Below are 21,147 nucleotides of genomic sequence, written 5' to 3'. Positions count from 1 at the left end.
CTTTTTTTAGTCAAGTGACCTGCATTCAGATGATGCCAAACAAAAAACAAAAAGTGGGTGGTCTAAGAAGTAGGTACGTAACAGAACGGCACATAACAAGGCAGGCTTTATCAATCTGCAGATACCAACCCTGGTTTTAAAGACATTAATATCTTTAATTAATTTATGTTACAACAACTGTTTTAATAGCACATAAGATTGCAGTAGATTACACAGTTACGCATTATTTTAAAATCAGGCTTATGTAAGGCAGAAGATGGGGAAATAGGCTTACTGCTGTCAAATAAGAGGGAAGGGGGAGAACCAGTGTAGTAGTTACAGCGTCAGACTGAGAACAGGGATACTCGGGTTCAAATTTCTTCTTCACTATTAAGCTCACCCACTGGCTGATCTTGAGCCACTCAAGATCTCTTGGCCTATCCTCACAGGATTGCTGTGCAAATAAAACGGATGGGTGAAACTGTATGAATACCTCCCTGAGATACTTAAAAGCAGGGCAGAACAAAAAAATATATTCTAATAAATAAATAATAAACACCATAGGTAAAACTGGCGGAGAGAGTGTTATCATAATGTGTGGCCAAGACACAGGATCCAGCAGGGATCACAGATAAAGTTTCAGCTCACATCTCCACCACACATTTAAAGCAGTCAAAGAATACTGCTTTGGAAGATAAAAATGGTATATAAATGTATAAATCAATCTTTATTGCGGTCAAAGACCAGAGAGCAAAGTTACCAAGAAGGGTAGGCAATTTGCAAATAAGCAAATTGTTAAGGGTGCTAAGAGTTGTTAAGAGACCTGTGACAGAATTACAGTTCCTAACAAGCTCATTGGGTGACCTTGGCCACTCACCATCTCTTAGCCTAACCTAGCCACAGAGTTGTTGTGAGGATAAAATGGGGAGGAGAACCATGTACACCACACCTTGAGATCCTTGGAAGATAAAAATGGTATATAAATGTATCAACCAATCTTTATTGCGGTCAAAGACCATAGAGCAAAGTTACCAAGAAAAGTAAGCAATTTGCCTCCTTGGGGAGGCATCGGAGGAAGCAAAAGATCTAATCTCCAATACAGAACATGCTATACCACACACACAAAGTATCTTAACTGCAAGGTTATGAAATGGCTGCATTGTACGAAAGAAATAGAGAATATGAAGGAACTTACACAGTATAATGTCCTTCCATAAAATTCACTCAGATACGACAAGAGTGTGGCTTTGCAATTTAAATACACTCTGAAATACCCAAGAATTTGTCTTACACGCAATAAATTTATATAATTCATAGTTATGAAATTAAATGTATTTTACTCTAGTGCCTTCAATACACATGGCACTTTACCAAGTAGCATAAGCAAGAGAGACAGGCCCTGTCCCATGGAGCTTACATTCTCCTTTTCGTTGTGGGTCTTTTGGTTGCAAATTCACATTTTTTCCCCTTCAAGAAAAAAAAAGTGCTACAGGAATCTACCGTAATCTCTGACCAGTGCAGTTTCTATTACATTGCAACGCTGCTTGTGGGGATTCTTTAATCAGTTTCTTCCTGTGAAGGGAGAGAAGAGGTGAGACTGCAGGACCTTTCCTTTAGCGGAGTGAGGTGGGGAGCACATCTGAACAAGTGAGAATAGCTACAGGCTATGACTTCATTGTCAGGCTGTGTTGCATAGGGAGGACATTTTGGAAGTTTATACCCATAATGCATCCCATTCCAATAGCCTGCTGAAAATTAGATGCTTTCCAGCATCTCGATTCATGCAGACTGGCATCGATGGGAGATGTATGACTGCATTAAAGTGTAGAGATCTACTCTGTAAGAGAAATAATCTACAGTGGTACCTCGGGTTACATACGCTTCAGGTTACAGACTCTGCTAACCCAGAGATAGTGCTTCAGGTTAAGTACTTTGCTTCAGGATGAAAACAGAAATCGTGCTCCGGCAGCACAGCAGCAGCAGGAGGCCCCATTAGCTAAAGTGGTGCTTCAGGTTTAGACCGGTTTCAGGTTAAGAACGGACCTCCGGAACGAATTAAGTACTTAACCCAAGGTACCACTGTACAGGAAAACACAGAATCTGCCTAGGAATTCTGGATAGTAAAGAAGAGAGCATGTGAAAAGAAGAATAAATTTAAACTGGGGGGGGGGGACACCTGAAAATATATGTTAATAGGCTATCAGGTGATCAAATAAGATGCCACGAAGGGGACAGGCTTGTCTGACTTAGCAAATGGGAGACTGAGAGCAACATTCCCTTGAACTATATGTTAACTACAGTAATAGAGATTACAGCAAAATAAGGAACAAGCGATTAGAAAACACAGGAAATGTTTTATTCCAGAGGGTGGTACCCAAGTAGTAAGGGAAAAGGTAAAGGGGTAGTATGTCCCATCAGCACAAAGATCTCCACTTGTATAACTGGACTCCCCCCCCCCCCACATATGCCCTGTACCGTCTGCATATCTGCTTTGAAGAGTTGGAGAAACCCCCTAGAACAGATTTAGGGGGCATGCTGGGGTAGGAGAGTGGGGGGGGATGGAAATGTTCTTCTGGTCAGTGGAGAGAGCAGCATACAGGAAAGAGTGAACGCCTCTTCAGCAGACATAGTGTCAGATGACCAAACAAAAAGAAGAAGAGGAGTATTTCCCCCTGTCTGGCAGGAAGAGACAGGAAACTCCCTCCAGTCACCAGACTTGGCCTCTTCAATAGCAGTAAGAACTTGTCCAGAGGAATATCTATACAGTATCTACTTAACTGGAAAAAAACCCATGCCTATTTGCAATGAGGAAATTGATAAATCCTAAGTAACAGAATAGAACGTAAGGGAAAAGATGAGAAAAGGCTGCAGAAAGTAGTAGGAAGTCCTGACTGTATTACTGGAGTAAACCACACAAATTCAATACACCCTATGTGCAGAATAAAAAGCTAACCCAGGGCAGGTTCAACTTGAAGAGTGGGCAAATAGGGATGTAAAGCCTCTGTTAGATCTGCGGTTTATATTCTGTGAAAGAGATTGTGGATGGATAAGCCTTGGCTTGCTGGTCTGTGTCCCAATGCTTTGTGTGTTGGGTGAGGGTCCAGGCAGGAATCCAATGATCCCCAGTTGAAACCTATAGGACATTCAGGCTGCTTTCCAAGCAGTAAGAGGAACAGGAAGCTAAAAACAGAGCCACAACACCTGGGAGACCCAAGGGAGTCCCAGCTACCACAGCTGTTGTGTTCAATCTACTGCAGGGCTTACCTTCCCTGCCTCTCAGTATGTGAGGGAAAGCGAGTTTCCCCCACCTAATTCTAACTAAGAGCTGATGGAAGGGGGTCTGTGGCTTCCCTGAGGGAGAAAATAAGAAAAAATAACTATGCTTCTCAAAAGAGAAGAGTCCCTGTACCCAATAATGGAGAGTACAGGAGCAGGATCTCAACTGCAGGGAGGTTCTCTGCTCTTCCACCTAGAAACTGAGGGGGGGAAATCCTTTTCTTATCATATGACCCTGCCTTCTGAAAAGGAGTTAACCCCTTCCTGTATGCTCCACTGTGCATACCTCACTGTGCAAGAAGAAATCCTTGCAGTGATTGCACTGATCCTTTGGACGCAGCCCAAAATAATATCTTTGGAATGGCAGGATACAACAGATGATGAGTTATTCTTCTTTCTCAATTGCTGTCTGAGTGTCAAGAAGAAATCTATAAGAATACTGTAGGAAGAAGTGAATATTGCTTATCACTGTTTCTCCTCCTCTTTTCTATCAATTTGCTGCACTGATAATGTCACACAGAATATTGGAGCAAGAATTCTCCATTTTGCCGAGTTCCTTTTACACAGGAATTGTATGTCGGTCAGGAACATCAATCTGGTATTGTATTCATGCTTATGCTATAGAACCAGCTCCTCTGTAAATAAGAATTAATAATGTCAAGTATTCAACATCACCTAAAGAATTCTGGGCTTGGCACAATGGATAGATATATAATGTACCATTGCAGCATATTCAAAGGCCCAAAATAAAAGGAATTGGGCATGGCGCCCCACAGCTCCTTTTGGGGGTGAGGGTAAACAGTGCAATGTCATGCCAAGCATGTTTCCATGGGAATTTGGAGAAAAGGCCATTTGTCTGACTTTTGCAGTTGGTATGCATTGAGAACAAAGTGGAATTAATTCATCTAAAGGGTTCAATGCATCATGCTCATTGTACATTTTTGCAGCTTGTCCAAAGGACTGTGGTTACAAATTCATTTTTCCGCTCAGCCTCTTTAAACTTGTTCCACTTGGTGCTCAATACTACAAAGCTCAGTATTCTGGGAGAACACATTCATCTGTGCATTAATTAACAGCCACCCAAATTTCAAAACTTGTAGACAATGACCTACAATTTAGAAAATACCAAAAGCTGCTTCCCTTCAAAGCTGACCTTCAGAGTTGTTGCTTTTCCTTTCACATATACATATGTGCTCACTGTGCATCACCTTGGCCACACATATTAATGCTCATGGAGAAGAGCCATAGCTCAGTGAAAGAGCATCTGCTTTGCATGCAGAAAGTCCCTGGTTCAATACCCAGTATCTCCAAGTAGGGCTGGAAATGTTGTCTGCCTAAAACTCTAGAGAGCTTTGGCCAGTCAGCGTGGACAATACTAATCCAGACAGACCAACAGGAAGCTGTCTTATTTTGAATCAGACTATGTTTTTGCACTGTTCTTTCCTTAGGCACGCTTATCACATACTAGCACTTTTCACAAAGCAAAAGCCCTATTTGGAGATTGGGGGTGGGGATGGAATAAAGCATGGAGTGAGCATGAATGGCCTCCACCCCCAGCATCCCTGCGTGTACCTGCCCTGCCAGCTCCACTGGACCTTCCCACGCTGAGCGGGAAGGTCTGAAAGGGTATTCTAAGCACATTTGGTGTAATGCTATTAGAAGCCTTCCTGCAATCAGGAACATTGCATGGTTGGAGTTCCGAAGAGCACGGAGGATTCTAAACGCATTCAGCTGAGCACACAAAGAATCCCGTTTCAGTTCTTCCACCCAATGAGCAGGAAGGTCTGATTCTTTAGCCTGAAGGGATAGGGATGTTGGCAGCAGGGCTAGTGCTTGCTGCTCTGCTCCTCCCTCAACACATTTTCAGGTGAATGCTTTAATAGGGCTAAAATCACAGGCTGTTAGCTTATTATTTATGCAGGGTCATTTATAATATTTCTTCCTCATGGGCACAGAAATCAATGGTCTCTTCTACTGGACATTAAACATTTCACCATGAAAATCATACCATTATTCCAAAAGGAGATAATACATATACTCAGCTTTTTCTTTGCCTCTTTTGTAAACGCCATGAGGTTTATTATTATCATTATTCAGGGCAACTGTTTGGCTACATCTTTTGTAATTCTGTATGTAGTTGATGTTGGTTCAAAAAGCTATACAAATAATACCAAATACCAAAGTACAACTGCCAAACAGGCTGAGCAAACAACATTAGTTGCTCCCCACCCCTGTTTCTGAAAGGGATAGTTCCATCTGAGATGTGGGAAAATGAGTTATAAAAGGGTTGATTTTAAGCCGGGATTAGTGAAACATGACTCTAAGACAATCTGGCACATGTCGTAAGTCAACATTCACATGCAGGTTTTGGTAAGCCAACACCACGGTGAAAACGTTTACCGCAAGTCTTCATACCAAACAGTTAAGCTACACACCCGGCAAAATAAGTAATTCTAGGACTAAACTGCTGCAGTCGAGAGACAGCAATTTTTAAGCTTACCCATGTGAAACAACAACAATCAAACCACCCACTCAGCACAAACTAGCACATTAAGGAGAAAGCTAATGTTTATTTTACATGGAGGAATGTTAAAAATGTGACACAAACACATGCACCCCGTTTAAAACTGCAAAATTGCACAGTTCCAAAAAGACTTTCCAACCTAATTTTGGTGGATGTTTGTAGATCAACCCTTGGTCAATGTCATATTTTGGAAAGCCTAGCTTTTCAGATACCATGCTGTCCAGTTAACTTGGAAGATGTAGCAACCAAAGAATAGATGGGTACAGATGACCACTTTTGCCATATCAAAATTGATTCACAGCCAATTAAGGAGCAAGAGGCTCCAAGATTAGCCTGAAATTCATGCTTCAGACATACCGTATTTTTCGCTCTATAAGACGCACCCAACCATAAGACGCACCTAGTTCTAGAAGAGGAGAACAAGAAAAAAAATGTTCTCTCCCTCTCTGTGCAGTTCCCCTTCAGCCAAGCGGCAGGAGAAGCGGAGCCCTTTCCATTTCTCCTCCTGCTTTGCAGAAGGGGCGCTGCGCAACTCCCTCTCTCTGCAAAAGCAATGTGAAGCCTCCTGAGCACAGCGGGAGCGCACCAATCCCTCTTGCTCTCCTGGCTTCAGCGAAAGCTGTGCAGCCTGCATTCACTCCATAAGACGCACACACATTTCTCCTTACTTTTTAGGAGGGGGAAAGTGTATCTTATAGAGTGAAAAATACGGTAATTAATCCAGGTCTCCACTGGTGGTTCTGATTCAGCCAGTCATGCTGCTGTCAACAATAAGAACAGTAGGTCCTCGTGCTTGATCACTGGGTTTGTGTCAATTTCCAGCACTAATAGGGCTATGGATTGGTTGGGCTTTAATTCCAAGCTTATTATGCAAACAAATCTTTTCCCAGAGTTTTACACTGTGTTGCAGGCCCACCATGCATGCAAAAAGAACCATAATTCCAACAGCCTTTCCAACATAATGGGGACAAAGTCTTACTTATATTAGACAGTTGCACTGGGAACCAATGGCAGCGGAGAAGGACCTTAAGGCATGCCTCTTGAAGGTGGATAGAGATTGTCTTTAATGTGTGCAGGGGACTTAAGCTTGTCAGGTTTGTGGTTTTTTGTGCAGCTGCCTGTGCTTGCAAGAGACACAGAACATACTCACTTATTAAGTTGGCACTTCAAAGCACACGTCGAGGTTTGGTTGAGAAAACATCACCTCTGAACCTTCCAAGTCTACAAGTTCCTTAGAAAGCTGTAGTTGGACAAATTGCAATGTTTGTGATACTGGCAAATGCTGAGCCAAAGTGTAACAAATACCAAAAGGTATCTGGTTAACTGCTAGCCCCAGGAGAACCATTTCGCTTTAAACTCTCCAGACAAGGCTCTACAGTAACTAGAAAAAAAAGGGTGCCGCAATTGTTCCTGGATAGTCAAGATGAAGAACAGAACACCTATTTTGCAACAGAGGACCTTGAAATGCTTATTATAAGGAAATGTCCTGTGATCTTTAATTAAAAGCAGAATCACAGCAAGAGATGCCTGTTGCTACAAGGGGGAAATGTGCCTTTCTCCTTAGATACAATCTCCCACACCTTATTTTGGTTAGATGAGCACTACTAGTCAACAGCATTTGCTGAGATCTCATAACTAACATTTATCTTATATTAGAAAAACAGCATGTCAATGAAATATGTGTGGGCAGGATAAAATTAACTATATATAAGAAATGCCACCTTGAAGTCGTTTCAATAATTTTTTCATTACTGCTTTTGTTCTGTTCTTTCAGTTCCCCTGACCTCCTTAATAGTTTTGTAACAGTTAAGAGGGAATCAAAGCAAAAATTTCACAGGGAAAAGAGAGATTTGATAATTTTTTATATTATTATTATTAGAAAACCAGAAGTTTTCAAATTTTACTTTTTAAAAGGAACAAGTGACTTCAGCATAATCTCTCTTAAAACCCCAAAAGACTGATTACTCAAGGCTTAGCTAACCTAAAGATGAAAGAAAAAGAAGCAAATACTTTTATTCTTAGCAAAAAAAGAAAAGGGGGGTGTTAATGCAATATGGAAACAGTAAGACACTTTAAAAAAAAATAATTCAACAGGTATTCCCTGCAGTGATGATGGACCACAGGAAATCTCAAGTTCTATGCATACAGCAACTCTAATTTTACTGCAGAAGAGTAGGCAACACCTCTGTCACTCAATCTGCCACTCCAAAAGTACAGGGAACCAAATAGCAGACACACACCTTTGAAATGATGCTGAATTAAAATCTTAAAACAAAGCAAACCTTCTTCATATTTTTGGTATATGAGGTAAGAAATAAAAGGAGAAATGCAGGGCAGATACTGCCATCATTAAATTATCCTAATTTCCCATGGGTTTAAATTAAAGTGTGTTTTCAAGTTATGAAGTTTCTTAACATACCAAGAAAGCACAAAACTAGCTGGCCAACACCAATTATTAGAATCACAGAATTGAGGGGGTATCTATTCTTGCCTCCTCTTCCCCAACAGATGGCTGTTCAGCTTCTGCCCGAATGCTTTCAGCAAGAGATCTTACCACCCAACTAGGTAATTGGTCGAACTGCTCTTGCCATGAAGACATTTATCTCATTGTTCAACCAAAATCTATCTTTCCATAATTTCAGCCAATACTCAGAGAAAGAGTATTTACCTTGTTCTAACCAACTGCCTCTCAGATATTTGGAGAGCGCTATCCTGTCTTCCCCCTCAGTCTTCTCTTCTCCACGTTGAATATACCTAGTTCCTTCAACCATCTCACAGGATTGTTTTTCATACTATTGATCACCTTTTATGCTCATCTCTGAACCCATTCCAATTTGTCTATATCCTTCTTAGTGTGAAAACTAAGGTTCTACTAATGAAGCCTAAAATCACATTAGTTGTTTTGGTAGCTGCATCACACTGCTGGCTCATGGTCACTTTGTCATCTGCTACAATCCTGAGATCATATACTACTGGAAAGTCACGCATACCCCAACCTAGCCAGGTGAATTTGCCTAGATGCGGAACTTGTTAGTTGCAGCCCACCTTCCCTTCTATCAAGATCATTGTATTACTTTCTTCTGAGGTGTTAGCTATCCATCCCAGTTTTGTGTCATCTGTAAATCTGATGAGGATTCCTACCTGCCTTCTAACCTATTAGTAAAAGGATTAAAGATTACTAGACCCAACCTCCCTCCTGTTTGATGAGGAATCATTAATGAGCACTCTTGAATATGGTTTTCCAGCCAGCTGTGAATCTACCTGATGGTACTAGCATGTGGCCCACATGCAGTCAGTTTGCAAGCCAAAAGGGGCTTTGTCAAATTGCCATGCTGAAATCAAGTTAAATTACAATCATGGCATTCCTACAACCTACATGATAAAAAGAGATTAGTCTGACAGACTTTATTCTTGAATGCTGGCAAGAAGAAGAGGAGGAGGAGGGAGGAGGGAGGAAGGAAGGAAGGAAAGAAGGAAGAAAGAAAGGAAGGAAGGAAAAGTTATGCTGGCTCCTACTAATCACTATAGTTGCTTATATATTTCTTACAAATTGACTCCTCTATAATCTGTTCTATTACCTTTTTAGATATTGAGGTCAGGCTGACCTGTCTGTTAGTTTCTCAGCTCTTTGAAAGTTGGGACACTTGCCCATGGTACCTGTTCTCCAGGATTTCTTAAAAGATTATAAAAAGAGACCCTGATAGTACACAAGCAAGTTCCTTAAAATGCAAGTCATCTGGCTTTAAAGATATGCACTCATTTAAAGAAGCTAGGTACTTCCTGGCCAGCTCCTTTTCAATCTTAAAATGAAGTCCTACCCCCATACCAGTTATGCTACTTATGTAAGGTTGCACCCCTTTTTGGAAATAAAACAGGGGCAAAATAGGAATTTTTGCCTTCTCTTCATCATTTGTTAACATTTCACCATCCTTACTGAAAAACTTCACATTAAATTTTGTGCGTAATTGTGTCTATCCTTCTTTTACTGGATACTGGGGGGGGGAGGGTAATCTCCTGTTATCCTGTACAACAGGTAGCCTAAGCAAAAAGCAGATATAGCCACAGACATCCGTATAAGTTATCACCAGCTGGTAATAAGCCTGCATTGGGTAAGTGGATCACATTCTGTTTGAACTTGGTGCTAATTCAGATAAATAATTTGCTGGAAAAATTTCAGAATGTGTGACAAGGAGTCACTCCTTTGTGGAATGCAGCTGCCACATTGGAACATAATGGTTCAAGGGTTTAATTGCTACTTGGCCACCAGAGCATTTCCCCACCTCCAGATCATCAGTCAAATCCGTCACTACAATCAGCAGGAAGAAGTCAAGGCTACCTGGTAGCCTATTAAATAAATGGCTTCCGTCAACTTCCTAATGAGCAGGTTTCAGCTGAAAAAACCCACAACTCTGCTTCCTTCACAGATTCAATGTGGAGAGAGAGAGAGAGAGAGAGAGAGAGAGAGAGAGAGAGAGAGCTTCCAGGGGTGAAGGCAAACCACTACATTAGTAGCACTACATTAGCAACATGAGCCTGGGCAGTGTGTATGGAGGTCCTGGGCTGCCCAGACAACAAGGCCCCCTTTCTCAGGTTTGCTGATGTGGTCCAAAGGAAAGCAGAGCAGTATGTTTGGCAGCAGCTTGGCTGCAGGAGTTGCTGGAAGGAAGCATACAAGGTGCCATCCAACCGTCTTAGGGGCTCTACTCCGGATTTGTGTAGGGTTTACTCCTTAGCCTTTTCTTCTCCTGAAAATATCCTGCAAGGCAGTGAAGGTTTAGGGTAAGTTTTCCTTCTCTTAGATGGGCTATCTTCCCAGGTTGATGAGTCCCATCTGCCCTTAAGCAGACAGAAAAGGATGCTAAAAAATAATTTGAGGAACACATTGCTAAAAACACTGAGACATAAGATGTCAAGACAAGGAGCTCTTTATATTGTTATATGGCTCAGGAGTTGGTTAAGTTGCTCAAAACAAAGAGTAGGGATGAATGGACAGTTCTCTGAATGGAGAGTAGAAGTGGACTCACCCAAGGTTCAGTATTTGAAACTGTGCATTTTAACTTCTTCTTCATCATCATCATCATCATTTATATCCTGTCCATCAGGATGGGCTTCCCCATGAGAATTAGGAGTGAGAAGTGAGGTGGCCAAGTTTGCTGATGATATTAAATTCTTCAGTCATTAATACAAAAATAGTGAATAGCTCCAAAAGGATGTCTTCAAACCAAGTGAATGGTTAAATGGCAAATGCAGTTCAATGTATACAAGTGTAAAGTGAGGCATGTTGGGGCAAAATATATTAATTTCACATATGTGCTCATGGGGTCTGAACTGGCAGTGACAGACTAGGGACAAGACCTTGGGGTCATAGAATCATAGATCATAGAATCATAGAGTTGGAAGAGACCACAAGGGCCATCGAGTCCAACCCCCTGCCAAGCAGGAAACACCATCAGAGCACTCCTGACATATGGTTGTCAAGCCTCTGCTTAAAGACCTCCAAAGTAGGAGACTCCACCACACTCCTTGGCAGCAAATTCCACTGTCGAACAGCTCTTACTGTCAGGAAGTTCTTCCTAATGTTTAGGTGGAATCTTCTTTCTTGTAGTTTGGATCCATTGCTCCGTGTCCGCTTCTCTGGAGCAGCAGAAAACAACCTTTCTCCCTCCTCTATGTGACATCCTTTTATATATTTGAACATGGCTATCATATCACCCCTTAACCTCCTCTTCTCCAGGCTAAACATGCCCAGCTCCCTTAGCCGTTCCTCATAAGGCATCGTTTCCAGGCCTTTGACCATTTTGGTTGCCCTCCTCTGGACACGTTCCAGTTTGTCAGTGTCCTTCTTGAATTGTGGTGCCCAGAACTGGACACAGTACTCCAGGTGTGGTCTGACCAGAGCAGAATACAGTGGCACTATTACTTCCCTTGATCTAGATGCTATACTCCTATTGATGCAGCCCAGAATTGCATTGGCTTTTTTAGCTGCCGCGTCACACTGTTGGCTCATGTCAAGTTTGTGGTCAACCAAGACTCCTAGATCCTTTTCACATGTACTGCTCTCAAGCCAGGTGTCACCCATCTTGTATTTGTGCCTCTCATTTTTTTTGCCCAAGTGCAATACTTTACATTTCTCCCTGTTAAAATTCATTTTGTTTGTTTTGGCCCAGTTCTCTAATCTGTCAAGGTCGTTTTGAAGTGTGATCCTGTCCTCTGGGGTGTTAGCCACCCCTCCCAGTTTGGTGTCATCTGCAAATTTGATCAGGATGCCCTTGAGTCCATCATCCAAGTCGTTGATAAAGATGTTAAATAAGACCGGGCCCAAGACAGAACCCTGTGGCACCCCACTAGTCACTCTTCTCCAGGATGAAGAGGAACCATTGATGAGCACCCTTTGGGTTCGGTCAGTCAGCCAGTTACAAATCCACTGAGTGGTAGCAGAGTCAAGACCGCATTTTACCAGCTTCTTTACAAGAATATCATGGGGCACCTTGTCAAATGCCTTACTGAAATCAAGGTAGGCTATATCCACTGAGTTCCCTTCATCTACCAGGCTTGTAATTCTGTCAAAAAATGAGATCAGGTTAGTCTGACATGACTTATTTTTCAGAAATCCATGTTGACTATTGGTGATCACAGCATTCCTTTCTAGGTGCTCACAGACTGTTTGCTTAATGATCTGCTCCAGAATCTTCCCTGCTATTGATGTCAGACTGACTGGGCGGTAATTATTTGGGTCCTCTCTTTTCCCCTTTTTGAAAATAGGGACAACATTTGCCCTCCTCCAGTCTGCCGGGACTTCGCCTGTTCTCCAGGATTTCTCGAAGATGACTGCCAGTGGTTCTGAGATCACATCTGCCAGTTCTTTTAATACTCTTGGATGCAGTTCATCTGGCCCTGGAGACTTGAATACATCTAAACTAGCCAAATATTCTTGTACTGTCTCCTTAGTTATTCTGGGCTGTGTTTCCTTTGCTGAATCATTTGCTCCAAATTCTTCAGGTCGGGCATTGTTTTCTTTATCGGAGAAGACTGAGGCAAAGAAGGCATTGAGGAGTTCAGCCCTTTCTGTGTCCCCTGTTTGCATTTCACCATCTTCTCCTCTGAGTGACCCCACTGTTTCTTTGTTCTTCCTTTTGCTACGAACATACCCATAAAAGCCTTTTTTGTTGCTTTTAACCTCTCTAGCGAGCCTGAGTTCATTCTGTGCTTTAGCTTTTCTGACTTTGTGTCTACACGTGCTGGCTATTTGTTTGAATTCCTCTTTGGTGGTTTCCCCCCTTTTCCATTTTTTGTACACATCCTTTTTTAATCTTAATTCAGTTAAAAGTTCTTTAGATAGCCACCCTGGCTTCTTTAGGCACCTTCCATGTTTCCGTCTCATTGGTATTGCCTGACGTTGTGCTTTTACTATCTCCCTCTTAACAAACTCCCAGCCATCATGAACTCCCTTTCCTTTTAGTATTACTGTCCATGGGATCTCACCCAGCACTTCCCTAAGTTTTATGAAGTCGGCTTTCTTAAAGTCAATGCAGATGCCAACCCAGTGTGTGGTGACTGTGAAAGAGAAAATTCCATGCTAGGGATCATTAGGAAAGGGTTTTAAAATAAAACTGCCAATATCATCATGCTGTTATACAAATCTATGGCAAGGCAGTATTTGGAATACTGTACAGTGGTACCTCAGGTTACATACGCTTCAGGTTACATACGCTTCAGGTTACAGACTCCGCTAACCCAGAAATAGTACCTCGGGTTAAGAACTTTGCTTCAGGATGAGAACAGAAATCGTGTTCTGGTGGCGCGGCAGCAGCAGGAGGCCCCATTAGCTAAAGTGGTGCTTCAGGTTAAGAACAGTTTCAGGTTAAGTACAGACCTTCGGAACGAATTAAGTTCTTAACCCGAGGTACCACTGTACACATTTCTGGTTGCCTCACCTCAAAAAGGAGATTATATAGTTGGAAAAGGCAACCAAAACAATCAAGGGAATGGAGCAACTCCTGCCTGTGAAGAAAGGTTGCAGCATTTGGGTCTTTTTAGCCTAGAGAAAAGGCAAGAGGTGACATGATAGAATTTTATAAAATTATGCATGGCATGGCGAAAAGTGGCAAGAGAAAAGTTTTCTCACTCTCTCATAATGCTAGAACTCATGGCATCCAATGAAGCTAAAGGCTGGAAGATTCAAGCACAAAGACAGTATTCCATAGCACATAGATACACTATGGAATGCTACCAAGATAGTGTTTAAATTCATGGAGGAGAGAGCTAATAACGGCTACTAGTTGCAGGTGGCAAAGTTTCTGAATACCAGTTGCTTGAAACCACAGGAGAGGAGAGTGCTCTTTGACTCAAACCCTGGTTGTGTGTTTCCCACAGGCATCTGATTGGCCACTGTGAGAACAGGAGGCTGGACGAGATGGGCCACTGGCTTGATCCAGCAGGCACTTCCTACATTCTTCTATAAAGTCAAGGCTTCCTTCTTCCCGCATCCCCTAAATCTGCTCCAGAGTCCCCCAACTCTCCATAGCATATTTTGAGGGTGCTTAGGGGAGAAGAGAGGAAAGTGAAGTCTCTGTTGTGAGGGTGAAAATCCATTCTGCTCACGTACAGGCAGCATTAGACACAACCCTATATAAGACACTGCTTGTTATTTGCAAATAGTCAATATGAGCATAGTCCATAGACACATATTTTGAAGAAAGAAAAACTTGGAAGATTAACCCCCTTAGATAATGAGGCAGGGAGAAAATGCTGTTATTTTGATACATGAAGTTAAGAGGAGATGATTAATAGTGTGAACAACAAAAATAAACCGCAGAAAAGACTCTCCCTTTAATCTGGAGGATTATCTCACTACAGTAGGTATGCTTACCTATGTGCCATTTCTTTTTTAAATAGAAAATCACATTCCTTTATCTTTTGTAGTCATCATACACACAGTCACATGACCATGTTTTCAAGTGTCCAAAAGAGCGGAATGCCAAAACAGATCATATGTAATATTTTCAAGAAAAAGATCCAAACAGCAATAGCTGCCATAAAGAATTTCTTCACTGATATCAGTCCCCAAATCTTTTTAACTGAAGCTCTGTAGGGAAATGGTTTTAATGAGATTTAAACCACAGCTGAAAGAACCTTTTAGCTGATGAGTAATGCAAAGGAAGCAAGTAACAGAAGCATCACAAAGCCAAAACCCATTATACAGCAGTAACAAAGACGCATTGTTTAAATGGGTAAGGGGAAGTAAAGTAGCCTTGAGACAGATGGATGATGTGGCCCTAATGACTTTTAAAGTGCAGAAACTAGCAGCAAAAGTAGAGACACTAAGTTAATAAAGAGGCTAAGCAGTGTGCAACGCACAATATCCATTAGCTTTGCCAGACTAACACCAAGAGCCATGAATGGCTATTCCTTTAAGCGGTTGCTTTCAAGTGCAGTTTGACAGAGGCCAGGCTTAGCAAAGCTGCCCCCATCCTTTACCCTCAAAGCAGCACTAAGAGCCCATGCCTGTAATCGTCCATTAACAGTATGCACCTTTTGTTTTGGGGCATTGTGAAAACAGAGTACTCCATAAAGGAGGCAAAGCTAAAGAAAATCATTATGCACAGTGTCCTTCCCTCACCTTTTCCAGTCTACCCCTGTCACAAAGATAACATGATGTCGACTGCATGATGGATTCGCTCTGCCTCGTAATCAGCGGCTCCCATTATTGTTGGCAACGATTTTGCAGATGCCCTTTCCTTACATGTATTCCCAGTGCAAATGTGATCAATGCAGAAAGGGAATAACATAATATTTTACTGGCACTTGTACTCTGCTGTGTACATCAATCACCCTGGTTAAGAAGAGGAGCAACAAGTTTCACCAGGTTAAAATGTTAAGCATATACCACCACCAGTGATGCCATTAGGCAAGCCCTGGGGCAAAATTCCACAGCACTCTTCAGCAGAATGAGTAGGAGCACCCATTACTATCAAAACAGTCCCCATAAGAACATAATCTAAAATTGCCTAACTGCACTACTGTATCCTCTGCACATCTAGATCTACTTTTAAACACATCTGTTCCTCTTCCTAGTTATACTTCATTCATTCTATTAAAAAGGAAAACATGAGTGATGTGATGGGAACTGATACTCTTATGCTGTTATAAGATATAAGGTGCAACATGATAGCCAAATCTAATCCTCAGTAGGCCAGTATAATAATAATAATAATAATAATAATAATAATAATAATGATGATGATGATGATGATGATGTTAACCATATTATGAACAATTCATGAAAACAAAATACTTTGGGCACTCAGCTTACTGAGAGATGAAGAGCTGAGAAACCAGCTAATACAAGTTGTATAAACAGCTGGGTAAAGTGGCAAAGAGAAAGAAACCCTGTGTCCAGGTAAGATGATTGAAGATGGTGAGGTTTGGCAGAGCTCTACAAAACACATTCCACACAACTAGGGAAGGACTATAGCTCAGTGGCAGAGCTTCTGCCCTGCATGCCAGAGGTTCCAGGTTCAATCCCAGGCATGTCCAGATAGGGCTGTCAATGTCCCCTGCCTTAAACCCTGGAGAGCCACTGCCAATCAATGTGGACAACTCTTGAGCTAAATGGACCAGTGGTCTAACTCCATAAAAGGCAGTTCCCTACATTCCTAACAGTAAAAAACAAAACAGCACTAAGTTTACTAGACAGAGGCAACAGTTGCCTCTTATTCAGTTAAGCAGCATCTAAAGGAAAGCCTTTCTGTTCCAAGCACTGATCAATCCATATATACAATGGATTCTTTACGACCAAAACTACTTCAGGACTGTAGCTGCGAGTTATTGACAAGTAAAGAGAGAATATAGTCCTAAATCCAATGGCAATCCTCTCTTTTTCATGAGGTGCCCCCCCCCTTAATGTATCGTGGCCCTCTTTGTTTGACACTGGTTTATGCATTCCATGCATGTATTAATTTCAGGGCCTTTTTTTATCTCTCTGTTAATATTCTGTACCACCATAACAATTATTAGGTGAAGGAAGAAGACAAAACTCCCTCAATTTTTCTCAAATAGATAAAAATGTACTAGTCTTGAGAGAGCCTACTTTAGAAATTATTGCTTTCACAATGCAAACTTGTCCTACAGCCATTGACAGGGTTTTGCTGTTCTTCCAGCATAACTGATGGGAGCTAGGTGTATATATTAGCTTGTGGGTGGCGGTGCTAACAAGACTAAGGGAGTGAACTGCACAACCAGCATGATATTCCCTCTGTAACCTGATAGAAAGTTGATTTGATTTATGTTGCACTTAAATAGTTTTCTGTGGTGAAGAAAATAAGACAAGTTGCAAAATTATAACTGTGTGATCACTAGAAGAAAGGGGATACTTGTGACCATAAATAGAATAATCCTTAGGCCTTTTGACAAGTAGATAACTAGATATTTCTACAAAAACAAAAGTGAGGTATCTGATAATGTTATAGCCCAATCCTAAAATCCAAAGCTCCTTTCAAAACAGATCTCTTTAAACATGTTGTTCTGTTATTCCAATAGCATAAGTAGTTAATAATGGGATCAGGATGCAGGTGTAACTCAGTAACTAAACTTTCATCTTGACAGACAACTGATGCTCCTCAGTCATTAAACTTACATCTCAGCAGTCAAGTGTCTACTTGTCTGAACTACTGTGCCAGCAATGTGGTGCATATAACTGAGGACAAGGATTGTTGTGCAACTGTAATATTGCAGAACTGTGGCACTGCAACTCTGATGAGGATTGGGACTGGGTTTACAACAGTATAGCAACCCCGATTCTTAATGCTGTTACACTGGAAATAACCACTACTGCCAGATGTGGTGTAATATAAGGTCATAAAGTGAAACAGAAAAGAACATGAGAAGATGCCCCAGAATGAACAGTGCCTGAAATGGTCACATCTCAAGACACCAACATAAAGTCCATTTTTACTACCCCCGAACAAAAATTGCTAGCACTACCTTTATTATTTTTGTTCAACATTGCGATTCTTAGCTCCCTGTTATCAAGGACCCCAGCAATAGTCCTTGATAAGAATCGTAGGTATAAATTCTTGCCCAAGTTCTTAATATAATTATCCATGCAAGTCATCCTTAATACTGCCACTACCATACATACCATACATACATCAAAGTGCCCAGAAAGAAGGTCTGGGAGGGACAAGTATAAGTTTTATTTTATTTATTCACATCTTGCCCCAACAATGCACAACATTTCCAAGATATGTTCCTATTGTGCATAAGGAGCAAGGGTTAGATTGTTCCACTGAGATTATAGGGGAACACTTTTATCTGCAATACATTAACTGTGACAAATTACTTTACAGGGGTATAACTGACTGGTCAGCCACTGTCCTTCATATTTTACAAAACACTTTTTCTTAATATAGAAAATATATTTTCCAATACAGAGATCCCATTTCTGTTTATGAAAAAGTAATAGATGAAGTGGCCTCAAGAAAAGTAAACAAGTGAGTGGTGATGCAAATATTTTTCATCCTCCCACATTATGAAGTTAGCTGCCAGATAGTCTATCACCTTCCCAGCATATGCATTTTAGAGTGAAAAAACAACACTAGAGCCACCATTCAACACATTATTGTGTTCTTTCCAACATGAAGCTACAAGTCTTAAAAAGTAGCACGTGAAGCAGTTCTCGAAGACCTAATAACATGCCTCCAAAGTGGTCTCTTGCTCTACCTGCATCAAATGTGGTCCCTCGTTCTACTTACATGCCTTAATGTGTCATAGCCATCACTTTACCAAAACATAAAGGTAAAGGTAAAGGGACCCCTGACCATTAGGTCCAGTCGTGACCGACTCTGGGGTTGTGGTGCTCATCTCGCTTTAGTGGCCAAGGGAGCCGGTGTACAGCTTCCAGGTCATAAGAGGTAAATTGCTTTTAGGGAGGCTCATGATTGCAACTGTATTTATTTTATTTAAAACACCAACAGAGGAAGATATGGGGGAAATGCTTAATATTCAGATAAAATGCAGGATGTGGAGAGAGGGATGCAAAGAGGCACTAAATGCGTAAAAAAAGGAAAGAAAACTAGCGGCATAAGAACAAACTGCTTTATTTGATAACTGCTTGGCTGCCCTTAAATAAATACAACAATCACTGACAGCAGTGATGCAATGTCAAGCTAACCCACTCGCCTTCTCTCAACAGGCAAGCTAACAGATATCACACAAAAAGTCTTCAAGAGCACAGGTCAAGACTGGAGAACTCAATTTCCTCCCCTTCAGTTCACTTTGAGCAGTATAAAGTTCAGGGCCATTTTGAACACAAGGGTTGCATGCCCTGCCTGGCCACTTTGGCTACAGCCCAGAGTCAAAGACCTGCACACATAAAAACATCCTGTGTAAATAGGCGATGCTGGGAGTCTTAGATGTTCCATCAAAGAGCAGCCTAAACAAAACATGGGTAAGAAAACAAAGGAAGCTAGGGTGAGAGACAACTACCTGTTCCAAGGGGGCAACCACAGAACAGATTTTGTCACACTCTCTGTGAGGGCACAGAGAAAAATGGTGGTGGGTAGGTGGGAATCTTTAACCACCACTTTCTCAGAAAAACGGAGCCTTTTGTGTCAGAAGCAGGAAAAGAGGAATTGAGGAAAAAACAAATGACCAGACAGCAATCTGGGATGTGGGAAAGACCTGAAGAGGAGGCAGTGCTAGGCGTCAAGGAATCTGGGTTTTCGGGGGACGGCTCGCCTCTCCAACCCCAACAAAACTCGAAATGCGGTTGCCAGAGGCACCCAGAAAAACATTTAAGTTGCATGTCAGGATCTTCTGGCCTCATCTAGCACGAGGGGACATTCTCAGCAGGTGGCGGCGGCCTTTTGGGGTCCCCTGGGGCGGGGGGAGATGCTGCCTCTCCCCCTCGGGTTCTGCCTGGGGTGGGGGCTCCCTCTCCCCTCTCCTCCCGGGCCAGGCGCAGTGCGTAAGGCGGGAACCCTCCCTGGCTCCCTCCCCGCCCGGCTCCGAGCGAGTCCCGTCCTTACCTTTGTGCCCGCCGAAGGCCCCGTACCAGGAGAGCGAGAAGAGCGCGCAGAGGCAGCCGAGCAGCAGCGTGAGGAAGGTGCCATTGCGGAGCCTCATGTCCCCCGTCTCCTCGGCGATGGCTGCGGCTGGAGAGGCCGCATGTCCCGGGCGCTACGCGGCGGCCTCAGCCTCCCGGGCCCGGCAAGGAGAGGCGGCGGCGGCGGCAGGGGCTGCCAGTGCCCGGGCGGGCAGGCGGGCGGGACTCGCCGCCCCCGCCTCCTCCTCCCCCTCCTCCTTCTTCTTCGGCGCCTCCGCCCGCTGCCCTCATGCACTGGCCGCGCCCCACCGGGCCGCCGGCTCCAGCAGGCAGCAAGGGCTGCTCTCGCCGCCGTTTGCCTTTCCCCGGGCCTGGAGGAGAGAGGGGGGCTGCCGTGCCGCCGAGGGAAGAGAAGGGGCGGAGATGATGGCAGCACCGTGTTAAAGGAGCCGCGCGCGCGCGCGCCTGGGCGCCGCCGGCAGCAGTCCGCAAGCGGGCAAGGGGGTGCCTAGCGACAGACACGTGCAGTCGGGCGCGTGTTGAAAACCGGGGTCGACGAGGGTGTGAGGAAGAGCGGCTGCCGAAAGCCGTTGGACTGTAGGGGCGACCTGTAGAGCAGGACACGCTCCCACGCCCTCGTGTTCGAGCTTATAGTTGGGTTAGTGGGCAGGACCCCACCCCAGTCGAAAGGAGAGGGGACTGTCTTATAATGGGGAGGAGGAAACCTTGTCCTACCTCCGGAAAGCCTAGTGACACCAGTTACACGGTCCTCGAACACGATGGAGAAACCTGCAGCAAACTCAGTCCACCATTACAGGGTTCACAGGTGCATTTTATGACGCTTTGTAATCACAGGTTCAACAGCACTGCTTTCCCATCCTCTCAGAAGAATCTTTTTTTTAGAGGAGCCAGTGCATCCATTAAGTTTCTAGTCATCAAATGCAGATCCATGTGTGAATGGGTGCTCAGTAAATGGTCCACCAAGTAGTCTTTTTCTGCAACTATGATGCACCGAAAATAAAGAGGAGGCACCTGTCATTCAAGCTCATTAGTGGGTTCAGTTCCAAGGAAGACTGAAGACAGGTTCAATTTTTCTGCTTCTTTTCCTTATCTTGCCCAATATGTATTTATGTGGAGGTTGTTGGCACTGGCATAGAGATGCTCCACATGACAGCACCAGCCTTGTAGTGAATTATTTACAAATGTTAGCTACCACATGGGAGCATCACTGCAGGGACCATAATCTTTGAACCGACTATGGACTTTCATATCACACACAGTGGGGAGTCTCTCCAAAGTTATGGCTGTAGATGCATATCCTTCA

At 43.0% G+C, this 21,147-nt stretch overlaps 1 protein-coding gene and 1 long non-coding RNA gene across 2 annotated transcripts in view; one reads left to right on the top strand and one right to left on the bottom strand.

The window, feature by feature from the left end:
• The window catches only part of MGAT4B (alpha-1,3-mannosyl-glycoprotein 4-beta-N-acetylglucosaminyltransferase B), a 75,555-nt gene extending 55,515 nt beyond the window's left edge, over positions 1 to 20,040 (bottom strand). Inside the window, exon 1 of the mRNA XM_081180760.1 lies at positions 19,807 to 20,040. Coding sequence (XP_081036886.1) covers positions 19,807 to 19,903 — 97 coding nt within the window. The 5' untranslated portion in view covers positions 19,904 to 20,040. The remainder of the gene's footprint in view (positions 1 to 19,806) is intronic.
• On the top strand, positions 5,038 to 8,025 carry LOC308580294. The gene is made up of 3 exons (XR_014004791.1): positions 5,038 to 5,122; positions 6,670 to 6,825; positions 7,874 to 8,025. It is a non-coding gene; the product is annotated as an uncharacterized lncRNA (long non-coding RNA).
• Positions 20,041 to 21,147: the final 1,107 nt, after the last annotated feature.

This window comes from Podarcis bocagei (genome assembly GCF_964188305.1).
Source record: "Podarcis bocagei genome assembly, chromosome: 2".
Taxonomy (NCBI): Eukaryota; Metazoa; Chordata; class Lepidosauria; order Squamata; family Lacertidae; genus Podarcis; species Podarcis bocagei.
Note: the sequence above shows the minus strand (reverse complement) of the source record. Positions and strands in the feature narration are given on the sequence as shown.